This window comes from Stegostoma tigrinum, chromosome 8 (assembly GCF_030684315.1).
Source record: "Stegostoma tigrinum isolate sSteTig4 chromosome 8, sSteTig4.hap1, whole genome shotgun sequence".
NCBI lineage: Eukaryota > Metazoa > Chordata > Chondrichthyes > Orectolobiformes > Stegostomatidae > Stegostoma > Stegostoma tigrinum.
The window spans coordinates 34,352,629-34,368,361 of record NC_081361.1 but is presented as its reverse complement, the minus strand read 5'-3'; the positions used below and the strand labels follow the sequence as shown (position 1 = coordinate 34,368,361).

The window sequence follows — 15,733 nt, the reverse complement described above, 5'->3', positions numbered from 1 at the left end:
TGGCGAATCGACCAGAAGCAGAGATTAGGGATGCTTTTATTCATGTTGATGGGTCATAATTAGTTGAGAGACCCAAGGATCTGTGCTGTGGCTTCAGTTATTTACATCGGTATTTATGTCTTAGGCAACACGACCTAAAGTAATATATTTTAGATTTTTTAATGATAGAGGGCAGGGGGAAATGTAATTGGTTAGGAGGACAGAAATCAAGAGAGGCTGTAAATTAGTTTTAGAAAGTACCAAGATAGAAAATGACTAACAAAATGGCAGATGGATTAAAATTTGAGGAAGTGAAAGGCTATTAACATATGAATGGAAAAGCAGTTTTAAAAATATGAGCAAACATTTTTAGACGAAACCTTGAGTATACTCATATGAAAAATATTGAATGTTCACATGTAGATGCAGCAAACAATATGGAAGAGAAACAGTCTGATGGCTTTAATTGAATTGGAGTGCCAGGGTAATGAACACATGCTACAATTGTATAGGGCTTTGGTAGGACCACATTTGGAGTACAGTATACAGCTTCAACTCCATATTTAAGGAGACATGCACTAACATTGGATGGCTGAAAGTTCAGTAGATTAGTTCCTGGGATGAGAGAGTAGCCATGTGGTCAGATGCTAAATAAATTTGGTGATACCCTCTGGACATTAGAGGAATATGAGATGATTTCATTTAAAGACATAAGATTCTGAATGGGATTGGGTAAAAGGTGATAATTTGTAACTAAAGTGGAGAATCTTTGGAATTCTCAAACTCAGAGGAATGTGGATGCTCCATCATTGACTATATTTAAGGTTGCTATCAGAAGATTTTTAACCTCTGAGGAATTCAAGAGAGATAGGGAATGGACTGCAAATTAGAGCTAACGCCCTTTTTTTATTCATTGATAAGGGCAATAGGGCTTAATGCCCTCTAGGCAATTAAAGATGAGGGCATTTCCCATTAGGTTGGCATTTATTACCTACCTCCAAATGCCCAGAGGGCATTAAATGTCAACCACATTGCTGTGGATCTGGAGGCACACTTAGGCCACATCAAGTAAGTTTCCATCCCTAAAAGATGTGAATGAAACAAAAGGGTTTGGCCCCCCAACAATCAACAATGGATTCATGATCATCATGAAATTACTAATTCCAGATATCTATTGAATTCAAATTCCACCATCTGTTCTGGCAGTTTTCAGACCCGTGTCCCCAGAACAATACCTGCATCAACCACCCAATGATAATACCACGAGACCAACACCTCCCCATTGTGTTGAATGGTAGAACAGGCTTCAGGACCTAGCCCTGCTCCTATTTCTAATGTTCTTATGTTGCAGACTTATTATCCCTATCCACATCAAACAACTTGCCAAATTCAACCGATCTTAATTCCTTCATGATCATTAGATTCATAAACCAAAGAAGGTTTTTCCACAGAAAAATTTGTGTAATGTTATTCACTACAGGTGAGTTTCCAGGTCGTAACAACCTCTAGGTGAAATGACAGACATCCATACAGTCTCCTTAGGCTATGACATGGTATGCTATCCCAGAAGTCATCATGTCTGTGCCAGTTCTTTTAAAGTCCTAGCCAATTAGTCTCATTTCCCTGCCCTTTCCCAAAAAGACCTGAAGCTCATCATTTTCAAGTAGCTACCCAATCAATTTAACCTAATTGTAAATTTATTCAACATTGAGAAGCTACTATTGCATCTACTTCTCCTGCCTACGCAGGCAATGTTTTCCACATCATAATATCTCACTAGGTGAAAAATATCTTTGTCTTCTGTCTTAATGTTGTTGTTTTATCAATTACTTGCTTCCTTTTGTTTAGTGATCCTCTTGCCAGTGGGCACAATTCCCACTTATAAACTCTACTGAAATTCCCAATATTCCTAACATTTCTGCTGAATCCTTCAATGTTCTCTGCTTTGAAGAGGACAATTCCTGCTTCTCTAATCTCTCCAGATAACAGGCAATCCTTATACCTGCAAGCATGTCAGCAAATCTCCTCTGCACCCTGTCCAAGGTCTTGACAACATTTTAAAGCTTTAGTACTAACACTGAACATAGTGCTCTGTCTGCAGCCTACCCAGTGATTTGTGAAGGATTAGCGTAACCTGCTTGCTTTTGTACTCTAACGTTTTCATTTAGGAAGACAAGATGTCTGTATTTTGTTTTGAATAGCATTCTTAAATTATCCTGCAAATTTCAAAGATCTGTAAATATTTATGCCCAGTTCTGCCTGTTCCTGCACTCTTGTAAAATTGGACCTATTCGATTATATTGCTTCTCTTGTTTTTTCCCTCCAAAGTTGACCATCTCACTGTTATCTGCACTAAACGGTGTTGCGTGGCACTACAGTCAATCAGCCTGCCTATACTGTCCCGAGTCTGTTAGTATCCTCCACTCAGTTTGCTACATACCTGAGTTGTGCATTAAGAGCAAACTTACAAAATGATGTCCAGTATACATGGACCATGGTTATTATATATCAGCAGCCCCAATACTGAACCCCAAGAATTACCAGTGGACACTTCTGTCTAATTTGATTAATAACCAATTACCCTGCTGCATATTTCTGGGTTCAAATCCTACCTCCTCCAAAAGTGCTTAACACTGTCTCTGAACAGGTTGATTAGAAAATATTTTTTATTCTTTGTCCAATTCTGTATCCGTGCTGCCACCTCCAGTTTAACCCCATAGGATTCAATTCTGCTCGCAAATCTTGTTACCCTCATCACTATTTCTTTCATAGGTTGATGGCAAAACAAGAAATGATGCAATTTTCAAAAACAATTTAACCAGGGCTGGCACGCTGGCTCAGTGATTAGCACTGCTGCTCACAGCCTCGAGTGATGATGTGAAGTTTGAGCATTCTCAATGTAGCTGCATGGATTTCCTCCCACCGTCCAAAGTTGTGCTGGGTATTTGGAATGCCCGTGCTAAATTGCCCAGAAAAGTGCAGGCCAGGCAGGTTATCCGTTGAAACTGCAGCGTTATATGGTAGGGGGGTCGGTCTGGACGGGATGCTCTTCAGTCAGCCAGTGTGGACTTGATGGGCCAAATAGCTTGCTTCCACGCTGTAGGGATTCTATAAGTTGTCCATTTCTTTCATAGATTATCTGAGAATGAAACTCAACAGCCTGGACATTAGAACCATTTTGGAAATTTCAAGCCCACAGAGAATTTACCAGGGCAACTTAAAACAATAACTCACATGAGACAGGAGGTACTTTAGTGCAACAAAAGGCTAAGAGGCCAAACCAAAGCCGTAAAACAGAGCAGCAAATTGTACATTTACTGCATCAATCTGCAATCAGATGGAGATCAAGGAGTCACAACGACACTCCCAAGATGGAGTTACAAGGTGCTTTCACGAAAGAATGGCTGTTGTTGTCACAGAAGATTGGTGAAATAACACTCTAAATGGGGTGCAGGAGGAGAAAATAGATTTAGGAGTCAAATGCATGAAGCAAAAGTAGCAACACAGGTCAGTAAATCCATACCAAAAGCAAACCAAGCACTCGGTTGTGCTTTCACATGGACAGAATTGACAAGTAGAGAAGTTATGCTAAACCTGCATTGATCTTTTGACCCTACCTGGAGAAATGAGTACAGTTCTGGTAATTATATTCTAACAGGGATATAGACACATTGGAAAATTTTCAAGCAAGTTTCACATGGATAATGCCAGATGTGAAGTAGTGACTGTCAGGAAGGGATAAGCAGGTTGTATACTTTTTCCCTTGAAAAGGGAAGACAATGGCGACTTAAAAGAGATGTCTAAGCTCTAAATGTTTTCAAAAATAAAAGAAGCAATAATAAGTCACAATTGAAACAAGGTTAAAAAATGACCTAGTTGTACTGTTGGAACACAGCATTCTTTCTGCACTATTATGTATGACAGTCCTAGTCAGTCATCAATCAGCTTGTTGTTACAAAACCAAAACTGGGCATAAATATTTACAGATCTTTGAAATTTGCAGGATAATTTAAGAATGCTATTCAAAACAAAATACAGACATCTTGTTTGGAAATCTTTGATAGATTAGACAAAGAGAAAATGCTCCTGATTGTGGGGAAGAATGAAACTTATGGCCAGAGATATAAGACAGTCACCAAGAAATCAATTTGAAATTCCAAAGAAACTTGTATCCTAAAAGAGTGGGGTGACATGGAGCTCACTTCCACTGGGAGTGGTTCCGCTAAACAGTATAGCTGCATTTAAAGTGACATTACAGGAAGAAGGAAATTGAGAGCTATGTTGATTCAGTTAAATGGGGAAATATTGGCCGAGGTTCAACTGGAAGATAAACTGAACGGTCAGTTTTTATGTAATTCTAGGAAGTGAGCTGGATGGTTTGGGAGTATAAAGGGCTTTCCAAAACATTTTGGTACCAAGAGCAATAGTATTGCTCACCTGTTCCTGTCCTTCGAGTGCTGTTATAATCTTTTTGAGAAACTTTTCAGTAGATTTGGAGCTGTGCATTTTGAGCTGTTTCAAATCTTTGAATACTAAATATTCATTTCTTTTCTCACTGAACATTTATGATGAGAGTGAAACACTAAAAGAAAATGTTTTCAAAAATAAAAGAAGCAATAATAAGTCACAATTGAAACAAGGTTAAAAAATGACCTAGTTGTACTGTTGGAACACAGCATTCTTTCTACACTATTATGTATGACAGTCCTAGTCAGTCATCAATCAGCTTGTTGTTACAAAACCAAAAGGCGACAATGGTCTCAATGCCTTGGGAGAAGAATTGCTGCCAATGTTATTCTATATTACAATGGGCAAGTTGTAGCAAGACTCCATGGAATCCAATTTTACCTCATTAATCTCAGGTGCCTTACGTAGAGATTTCACTGAAAGCATTTGTGAATGAAGAATCAAAAAGTTGCCTGTTTTCCTGAACTTTAGTCAATGTATAGTCAATGATTATCGTGCGTCATGACAATGCAGCCAACTTGTTCCAAAAAGTAGCGTAAAAATTCTGAATGGTTTCAAAGTTGGAAATTGTTAAAGGAAGTGTAAGGCCAAAAAAACACTCGGTATGGTTAATTTTCAACCTTACAAGAGAAATTCAAAGAAATTTGTGTGAACTGCAACATTCTACAAAAGAGTCTTCTGCAATCTTTTTCTTCAAATATACAATTAAATTATTTCCAAACGACATCACCTCAATATCAATGTGAAGAATATATGGTGCATATTAAGAACAACAATGCAAAGCAATATATGCTGGAAAGCTAAAAAAAAAGGGAATAATATGAAAATACTCAGCAGGTCAGGCTGCTTTTGTAGCGACGAGAAGCATTTAACACTTCAGAGCAATTGCTCTGAGGTTTTTATCGGTGTTGTCAAAATTAGCACCCTCCTCTCCCTTCCCTTTTTAGTATTCTGAAGGGATTATTCTTCCTGCAATGCCTTGGTCTATTTGTCAGTCACTCTCAGCTCAACACTTCTCCTCAGACAACGCCTTCACTGAAAACTATGATAATATAAAATTGCTTTATCTCCTTTCATATCACTGTCCAAGGACTCAAACACTCTCAGTCACAATTCATTTACAATGAGAGGGTCAAATCTATGTTAGGTGACTGTTTTGTGGATTGCCTTCATTTAGCCTGCAATCTTGACATTGCAGTTCCCTTCACCAGTCATTTAATGTTCTGCTCATGCACATTCTGGTATTTCAATCTTCAGCCACCTCTGTTGTTCCAAAATATTTTTAATCAGCCTGTTCAAGGATGTTTTGACACATCTCTGGAGCAGGTAGGACTTGAATCCAGGCCTTTTTGGCCCAGAGACAGGGGCAGTACCACACAAGAGCCACACCATATGTCATTTCAATGAAACTCATTGCCAATTGTAAAATTGCCACCTCATTTTTCAATGAGGCACTTCACATGTTTCTAGACTCATTGGTTGTTAAGTTTAATTTTAAATCATAACTTTGTCCTCCTATTCTTGGCCAACAGCTGTTGGTAATAATTTTATTATTCCCTTTCAAACCCATTATTTACTTTCCACACTTATTCTATGACCATTTTCTTTGACCATTTCCATTATCTCTTCGATCATTTTATACTTCATACCTTTCACCATATCACAGACCTTCCCTGCTGTTTTGCTCCCTCGTCCTTTCCTTTCCCTGTATGGGTGTGACCTGCCTATACTGCATACAAAACAAAACCTTTCACTGTAGCCACATACATGTGACAATTATGAAGGAAATCAAGCCATATTACATTTCTAAAATTTTCCAGTTCTGTCGACCTGAAATATTAATTGAAACATGTGCACATGCATGTGTGTGCCTGTCTGTGTCTGATTTAGAAGGGTAAACATTTGTGCTTTTCTATATCAAACTGTGTGAATCAGCTTGACATCTATGATGCAGAATTAGTTCTATTTCCATAATAAATCAATAATATTGCTGTACCTTGAATGAACCTGGTTGATTTTTATTTAATTCTAAACCCACCATAGATAAGGCATATTAATGGCAACTGGGTAAATTATTTAAATTTATTTTTGACCAATGGAATGGTGGGACTGGAAAGAGGGACTACACACTCCAACCACAGTTGTAACACTTTCAAAAGTGAACTTGATAAGCACCTGAAAGGGAAACAAAACACAGGTTTACAGGAAATCATGGGGAAGTAGAACCAGCTCAACTACTCTTGCAAGAATGTGTATGGAATTGAGGGATGAACTGACCTACATCTGTACTGTACCCATTCTACATGATCCCAAATGACATGATATTGCATTGGCAATACCTCAGGGATTGTCCCTTTATTATGTTTTTTCCTAATCCATGGTGAAGTACCATAAACGTCAATTTATAATCACTAACAAAACAGAATAGGATAAAAACTGACAGTGACAGTCGGCAATGCAGCCCCTTGGGTTTGCTCCATTGTTACATTTGATCATGTCTGATCTCATCTTGGCCTCATACTGCTTTCTTGACAACTCTGCATAGCCCTTCAAGCTATTACTAATTTAAAACCTGAGATAACAAAGTGTGGAGCTGGATGAACACAGCAGGCCAAGCAGCATCTCAGGAGCACAAAAGCTGACATTTCAGGCCTGGGCCCTTCATCAGTGATGGAGATGGAGAGAGGGTTCTGAAATGAATAGGGAGAGAGGGGGAGGTGGACCGAAGATGGATAGAGGAGAAGATAGGTGGAGAGGAGAGTATAGATGGGGAAGTGGGGAGGGATAGGTCAGTCCAGGGAGGACAGACAGGTCAAGGAGGCGGGATGAGGTTGGTAGGTGGGAAATGGAGGTGCGGCTTGAAGTGGGAGGAGGGGATAGGTGAGAGAAAGAACAGCTTATGGAGACGGGGACAAGCTGGGCTGGTTTTGTGAAGCAGTGGGGGGAGGGGATGAGCTGGGCTGGTTTTGGGATGCAGTGGGGGAGGGGGAGATTTTGAAGCTGGTGAAGTCCACATTGATACCATTGGGCTGCAGGGTTCCCAAGCAGAATATGAGTTGCTGTTCCTGCAACCTTCGGGTGGCATTATTGTGGCACTGCAGGAGGCCCATGATGGACATGTTGTCTGAGGAATGGAAGGGGGAGTTAAAATGGTTCGTGACTGGGAGGTGCAGTTGTTTATTGCGAACCGAGCAGAGGTGTTCTGCAAAGCGGTCCCCAGCCTCCACTTGGTTTCCCCAGTGTAGAGGAAGCCACACTGGGTACAGTGGATACAGTATACCACATTGGCAGATGTGCAGGCGAGCATCTGCTTAATACGGAAAGTCATCTTGGGGCCTGGGATGGGGCTGAGGGAGGAGGTGTGGGGGCAAGTGTAGGTATCTCTAATTTAAAATCTGTCTATCGCCTCCTTCATTTTTTTCAGTGTCCCAATATCTGCCATACTCAGTGGTAGTGAATTCCACAAATTCACAACTCTGTGCTTTAGTGTACCATGTGGATCACAGATTGTGTGTCTTGGGAAGATTACCAATTTACTAAAATAAGGGATGGTTGTGAATGGTATTATCTCAATGACAAACGTTCACCACTCAGATGTCACAGCAATCTTTAGAGAAACAATGGTCATATAGTTTCTGTCTCTAAATGCTTTGTAACTTGGGTTAGAGGCAAAACTGTTTAATGTTGTATTAAGAAAGTGATCAATACGAACGGGTTTGGAAAGGTGGACTGATAATTGACAAATGTCATTAACTGTAAACAAAATGAAAAGTAAGACCATTAAGAAAGGTAACAGTGAGAATATAACAGAATCAATTGTTTCTATCACTGGGCTGGAAATCTAACACTGTACAAAACGTTGTGTGAAAAAATGTTGGGCTTTCAAATTAGCATTTGAGAAATCTGGCACATTCACTTCATTCTTTTGTCTAAATATTCCAGATGTCACTGCATTAATCGTAAATTATACAAAATCGTTCCTGCACACCATTCCTCAAGAAGCAGTTCAGAGCAACGATAAAATTTCTTCCCTTTTCGAGGCAAGATTTGCGATAACATAAGGATTGTTCTGTCTCTTCCTTCATATAAAATTAGACCAGAACTGTTGATTATTATCCATTCCTGATCAATTAATGGCAATTTCCAGAAATGATTGCCTTCTCAGTGGGTTTCCAGAAAGTTTCAAACAGGCATCTTTTAACAACAGCAAAAAGAACTGGTTTTGGCAGGTAATGATGTGATGACACAAATTAATTCACTTAAAAAAGCAGACAAGATGTGACAAATTCCTTGTGCAAGATATTCTCTATGAATGAGGAGCCAAGTCAGCACAGCCCACAATGGTGGATTTCTGTCTGTATCACCTGCTGGAACAAGGCAGGTATGTTTTTAAAACGTACCAGATGGCTTAGCTGCCAATAGTCAGAGCCACTTTCAAATGGTGGATTACCCATCTAGGTGCCAGTATTAAAACCTTCACTCATAGTCAGTGAGACTCTCCTTAAAGATATAGATCAGGACTCATTATTATTGGACTCCCAAGCAAAATTCTGGCTGTGCCCCAGCCTGCAACTTTACTGTCAGCTGAAGACCTTACGAGCGAAGGGACCCCTGATAGTATTTCACAGTCCTTTAAGTGGGTGAGTCCCTGTTTGCCTCAGAAAATAAGCTTAAGACTATTCAGCCCCTTAAGCCTGCTCAGATATTATACATGACGGCTGATCATCTACGTCAATGCTGTTAAGAACATAGGAACCGGTAGGTAATTCAGCCTCTCAATCCTCCTTCACCATTTGATATAATCATGGCTGCTCTCATATTGGCCTCAACACCATTTTCCTGACCACTCTCCATAACGCTTCATCCTGTTTCTAATTAAAAATCTGTTTACTGCCTCCGTAAATTTACTTTGTATCCCAGCATCCATTGCAGTCTGGGCTAGTGAAGTCCACAGATTCATGGCCCTTTGAGAAAAAAAGTAATTTCTTGTCTCGGTTTTAAATATGTTTCCCCTTAGCTTAAAACTGTGACCTCTCATTTTACATTGCCCCACATGAGGAAATATCCTCTCTACACCTATTTTGTCAATCCCCTTTAGCATCTATTGTACTTCAATTAGATCACCTTTATTCTCCTAAGCACCAGACAGTATAAACTTTAACTGCTTAATCTCTCTTCATAAAACAAACCACTCCTCTCTGGAATCAATGCAGTGAACATTCTCTGAACTGCCTCCAATACAACTAAATTCCTCCTCAATTAAGGGGGCCAAATTGTAAACCAAATACTCCACGTGCAGTCTCATTAATGCCTTGTACAGCTGAAGCAACACTTCCTTAATTTTATGCTCTATTCCTTTAGCAATAAATACCAATATATTCCTTCCCATTCCCCATATCCCTTGGAGTCATTAGTAAATAACCAATCTCTGCTATGAACTAACTAAATGGCTGAGCTTCCTTAACCCTCTGGGGTACAGGATTTCAAAAATTCACTAGACACTGAGTGAGCAAGTTCGTCCTCATTGCAATCTTAAATAGTTTGCTGCTACAACTTGACCTCAGTGCCAATGGGGCCAATTTTGGGCCACCTACTTTTTCCAGCAGGTCTTTGCCATTTCCTGTTGATGGCTATGTTTCTAAAGCCCACTGTGACCCCAAACTGTCAGGGGCAAATGAGCCCACCAGCACGATGCAGCACCAGAAACAAGTGCTAACGCTCAGTTGTGTGAAATTCATCCTTTTAAAGCAGAAAATAGAAGGGGTTCAGAATAGAAAGGTATGTTTTTTTTGTTGGAAAGGGGCAAAAAGAGGGATAATTCAATGAATAAGATCAAAATGAAAAATATACTTTCCATTTAATGAAAGTCAACATCAGTCGACTGACTCTTTCATCAGCACTGTGCTAGATAGTGCGTACAAACACAGGTTCGAAGAAAAGGATAATACAAATATTAAATATATTAACAGCACTAAAGAAAAGAATAACTTATACACATGGTAAGGTTTCAAGATTTACAAATGTGTTACTTAACGTAGTATTTCAAACTTCATTAAATTAACAATGCATCTTTTAAATAGAATCATAATTCGCTAAAAATATTCTTCAAATAATCCAAACTATTAAAAAGACTCCAGGTTCTTCAAGTGACAAGCATTCCCGGGTAAATTTGAATGCTGCAGGGATGAAGCCAGGGAGGCTGCAGGAAGCTTGTTTCCAAAAAGTCACTGCAAATAGCGTTTTTGTTTTTAAAAAAAGTTTGTTTGTTTAAAGCCAGGCGGTGAATTCTGAATTTTGAAGGAGACCAGCTGATGTGAAGGACTGGGATCGCCGTCTGTGCCCGTTATTCTCAACCTGTGTTTGCTTTAACAAATCCCTGTAAAACTGTGATTTGAGGAATCTGGGATAAGAGTCTTTCTCCATCAGGGTGTGCACTTTACTCTGTGCCAAGTCAAAACAGGATAAAGTAGGTAGCAGAACATTCTTCTTAGTCACCTCTTTGGTATGAAAATCAATGTTCACCTGTGAAGTAGAATTAGTATAGAGTTAGTTAAAGAACTGACTTTTTTTCAAAAAAAAATCATCCAGTTACCTTCCTGGCCACTATATGCATTTGGCTCCATAAGCTGTGCCCACATTATCCCACATTATCATTTTATAATCACATCAGACAAAGATTTCTAACAGTCCACTTTTTTTGTACTGTAACTAAATATAAAGTGCAATTCTCACACCATTTCCAGTCACATGTGCAACTAACTCTGACTGCTTTTTATGTTGCGGTTTGAAAGATCTTTGACTTTGAAGAAAATAAGGTGGCTTTACGAAAGAAAAAGACTCCTTTCAAAGGGAAGCTAGAATCATAGATTCCCTATAGTGCAGAAAGAGGCTATTTGGTCCACACCAACCCTCCAAGGGGCACCCCACTCAGACCAACCCACCCTATCGCCATAACCCCACATTTCCCATGGTCAACCCACCTAACCTGCACATCTTTGGACTACAGGAGGAAACTGGAGCACCCCGTGGAATCCTATGCAGACACAGGGAGAACATGCAAACTCCAGACAGTCAAGGTGGCCTGATTGAAGCAAGGACCTTGAAGGTCTGAGAACAAACTAGCCAAACAAACCAAAAAAGGGAAATGGGAAAATAGTCCGATGACTTTGTCGTTCATTCCCGTTCAGACTTTTCCATGTACACGAAATGGTAGAAAGGTTCATTTCGCATTCTAAACAGGCTGCTGGATCACTGAAGTTTTGGTGATTGAGGTTTTTGGTTACTATTTTGTTGCATTCTATTATTCTGCACAATGGAGGGCCCTCCATACATTGAAACGCACTAATTCAGTCTAAAACACAAGGGAGTGGATTCAGCTTGTTGTGTCTATGCCAGTTAACACTATTCCCAATTTTGTCAGTAAGATTTTAAGTGTTTATCAGCCTCTTTTGGATATTTCCATTGAATCTACATTCGCCGCTCTTTCAGGTATATATTCCAGAAAACTGCTCTAAAGATAAATGATTGTCATAAATATTCAATTTTCTTAAATCTGCTTCCTCATAAAAAGTATCTTAATAAATCTATTGCAGAATTACAATCTGTTCCTTACTTCTTTTGGGGCATCAGTTTCGATAAAATCTGAATAGATTTTCTTTGCCTTAGAGGCTAGTTTTGCAGGTGATTTGGTTTTCTTGAAGTCTTCACAGGCCATCCAGAATTCGATGTTCTCCTCACTGTACTCTGACTGTAGAAAAGCTCGAAAGAGACCCAAGCCAGCTTTAGGAGAAAACAGAATGAGGGCAACTATAAATATTTATTCCACCTGCATGTTTAACCGCACTGGTTAGTTATTATACTTTCAAAGACAACTTAGTAGCAAGTTATTCTTCTAGCATGCTCTGTTCCTTTTGTATTTAAAAGTAAGGTGCATATCGATCATCTTTTGGAATGGGCCCACAATCCAACCACAAATTGGAGGTCCCATTTACAGAAATTTAACGATTATGCATTCTACAACAGATCTAAGTAAGCTGAGTTTGAAACATTTCACGTCATATTAACTCCAGCCGTTACATCTATTGATAAATACTGTCAGCAACTGCCTTGCTGGTAATCCATTTTTTTTACCCAGAGTTAATAAGTAATACTTACATTTATGCGCTAAGAGCTGGTCCAGTGACTCACTCCATTTAGTGGGCTCGTCAGGAGGGGCACTAGGGAAAAAGGAAATAAATTTTTATGAATCTCAAAATTTATTAAAAACAACAATGATTAATAGGGTAAGTAAAACGATTGTTTTGCAGGTGCAAAAAGATCATGATCCGCATTTCGCTTCGGCGAACTTGTTGATGCAAATGGAAAGTTTCCTTGCATTATGCAGGCTGCAGAAAAATTGATTCAGAGCCTCAACCTAACTCTCAGTACGGCTGCAAAACAGTTCAGTGTAGAAGTACAGGGTTTGGTGTTTATTTGCTGCAATTGAGACTGACCGCTAATCGTTTTTTTTTAAAACCATTGTCAACAGCAGCCATCAGCAACGCTTGACCACATAACAATGATAGCCGTCAAGATGAGATGTAGGCAAAGTCTTATCGAACTGAGGTGGCCAAGTATCTGAAAGTCTGTAGAGAACATCCGCACCCAACCCCCAGTCCCAGCATGTTGTTTGGTTAGAAATATACTTCAGAATTAATAATTTGTTACTCTATAGGTATGTACATGCTTGGAATCTTAGCAATTAAGCGTTTCCAACAGGAACAAAGTATGGCTTCGCTTCCTTTTAGTTTGCGGCTACATTTAAATAATGCAGCCCGTTCAGACAAGACTAGTTGTCAGTGTACAGCCACAGGAAGAGACTGTTTCGAGTTTATGAAAAACAAACAGACCGCAAGTGCACGGCATTCCCTCGCAAAGAAAATGTTCCAAAAGCTAGCGTATTCGGTTATTTAACAATGCTCGAACTTATCCTGAGTTTTATCCCCCTTTTAAAAACTGATCAATAATTGTAGAATTCCTACAGTTTGCGAGCAGGCTATTCAGCCCATTGAGTCCAAGCCAACCCTCTGAAGAGCATTTCACCGAGACCCAGCCCCACCTACCCTATGCCTGTAACACTACATTCCCCATGACTAATCCACCCAGCCTGCATATCCCTGGACACTATGGGGCAATTTAGCACTGCCAATCCACCTAATGTGCACATATTTGGACTATGGGGGAAACCAGGGCACCGAGGCGAAACCCACACAGACATGGGGAGAACGTGCAAATTCCACACAGACGGTCGCCCGAGGCTGGAAACCCATGTCACTAGCAGAGTGAGGCAACAGTGCTAACGGCTGAGTCACCGTGCCGCCCCAAAATAAAGGCACGGTTCAGAAAACCAGTACTACAGCAAAACTCACTTTGACTTTTCAGGTTTACTGGGGCATGGTACAAAGATTTCCCGAGATTCTGCCTTCTGAAGAAGGAGGCTTAACCGATTCCGCTTCTCTTTAAGCCTGGAAAATATAAAGTTGGTAAATTGTATGAGGTTTGACTAGTCAAGCAACAGTCTGGAAACAGTACTGTTTCCAGTCAGCGGATTACCGCTGTATATAAAAAAAATTGTGCACCCTCACCATTTCCTCCAACTGAACCATAACTATTCAATCTTGTATCGGTTAATACAATAGAATGTTCTGTCATTAAAACACAATATTATATCCAAGGCAATGAATATACAAGTGTATAGAGTTTAAGAGAAAGTGGGGGAGGAAGGGAGCAAATTTAACCTTACCTATTCATCAGGAAACACTGTGCATTGAAATCAATGCAGAACAGGGTGGCTGGGCAAGTCGTGCAGAATATTTCGAGTTGAAAAGTTAAGCTAAAATTATTACAATGTTTCTGATCCGAAAACATTTAGCTAGAATGGACAATACAAATAGAACTCAGCTGTACTGGTCCATACTTCACACAAGGCAGCTCAATCATCTTAACACCCTTCCTTCTCCCCCTCACGTAAATAGTCAACTTCTCTTAACTCGTTTACACCATTTGCCTCAATCACTTTTGGTGGCAACAATTTTCACATCTTGACCCCCAAGCATGTAAAGAAGTCTCTCCTAAATTTCTGAAGAAGGGCCCCGACCCGACACGTCAGCTTTCCTCTGATGCTGTCCGGCCTGCTGTGTTCCTCCAGCTCCACACCGTTATCTTCAAAATTCTTCACTGGTTTCATTATTGAATTTGGGGGCTCTATACCAAGTATTCACTACAACAAGTAAGCCCCATTTGCAAAATATGAACACTCATCCTTCTCCTCATCCAAACCGCCTTACTGTTAGCAGGAGCATACTTCACAGACCAACATTAACTCACAAAACAGGTCTGAACGGTGCTTCGAAAAAATAATGCATTTTTGAAGCACTGTTATTAAACACATTTCCGTGTTCATTCTGATCTGCTCAACAATGGAACAGCTTATCGGCTGAACAAAACAAAATAGATGAATAATACTGTCCTGTGCTTTAAATTGTCATGTGCTATTAATTTAGTTAAATGATAAACCTTTGTGGTGACTATATTTGCAGTTATTCCAGATGAACAGATTCTGGCCTGCTCAACAAGGGGGCAGACGCGATTATCAGCTTAGCAAAACAAATGACAACAAAAAAACCCAATAATACTGTTCTGTACTTTAAATTGTCATGTACTTACTCAGTTAAAGCTAAACTTTTGCGATGAGCTTATATTTGCAGTTTATTCTAGATGTCTACCCCATTGTAAAACTTTAGAGCCAGAGATATCAAAGCCGCTGCTTTCACAATCCAGGAATCTTTCAGATCATATTGCACTACATTACCTGTTTTTATTCTCGCCTTTCCCCTCCTGGTTTTCCTGTTTCATGATCCTGTATGGCTCTTCTTTGGGAGCTGACAGGTTGAGCTGTGGGAACAAGAACAGTACAGTCTGCATGATTTTTCCCGGAGTTGGAGACGCAGATACTCCCCTTCCCTGGTGCACGGGTTATGAGTATTCAGTCAGCGTTGGCTTCAAGCAGGTTACAAAAGCTACAAGCCCAGCGACTTTGTGGGAGCTAATTGGCTGCTGAGTGCTTGGACCCTCCCAGTTCAATGACTTCAGGAGATGAGCTCCAGTGGCTCCAGAGCAAAAAAAAGCTTTGCACCTATTATCCACTAACCTGCAACTTCTGTCAAACCACAATAAGCATTCAGAGACTTCGCGTCTGACGTCAGCAGTTAAAAATATGCATTGCATTAGGACTAACTGTGAATCGATA

General features: G+C 39.9%; 1 protein-coding gene across 1 annotated transcript; it reads right to left on the bottom strand.

Moving 5' to 3' along the window:
- Nucleotides 1-10,342: 10,342 nt before the first annotated feature.
- LOC125456345 (regulator of G-protein signaling 21-like) lies at nucleotides 10,343-15,495 on the bottom strand. The gene is made up of 5 exons (XM_048539382.2): nucleotides 15,296-15,495; nucleotides 13,854-13,949; nucleotides 12,601-12,662; nucleotides 12,059-12,225; nucleotides 10,343-10,968 (listed from the first exon to the last, which is right to left on the bottom strand). Exons 1-5 carry the CDS (start codon nucleotides 15,406-15,408, stop codon nucleotides 10,714-10,716), a joined length of 693 nt encoding a protein of 230 aa, XP_048395339.1. The 5' UTR covers nucleotides 15,409-15,495; the 3' UTR covers nucleotides 10,343-10,713.
- Nucleotides 15,496-15,733: the final 238 nt, after the last annotated feature.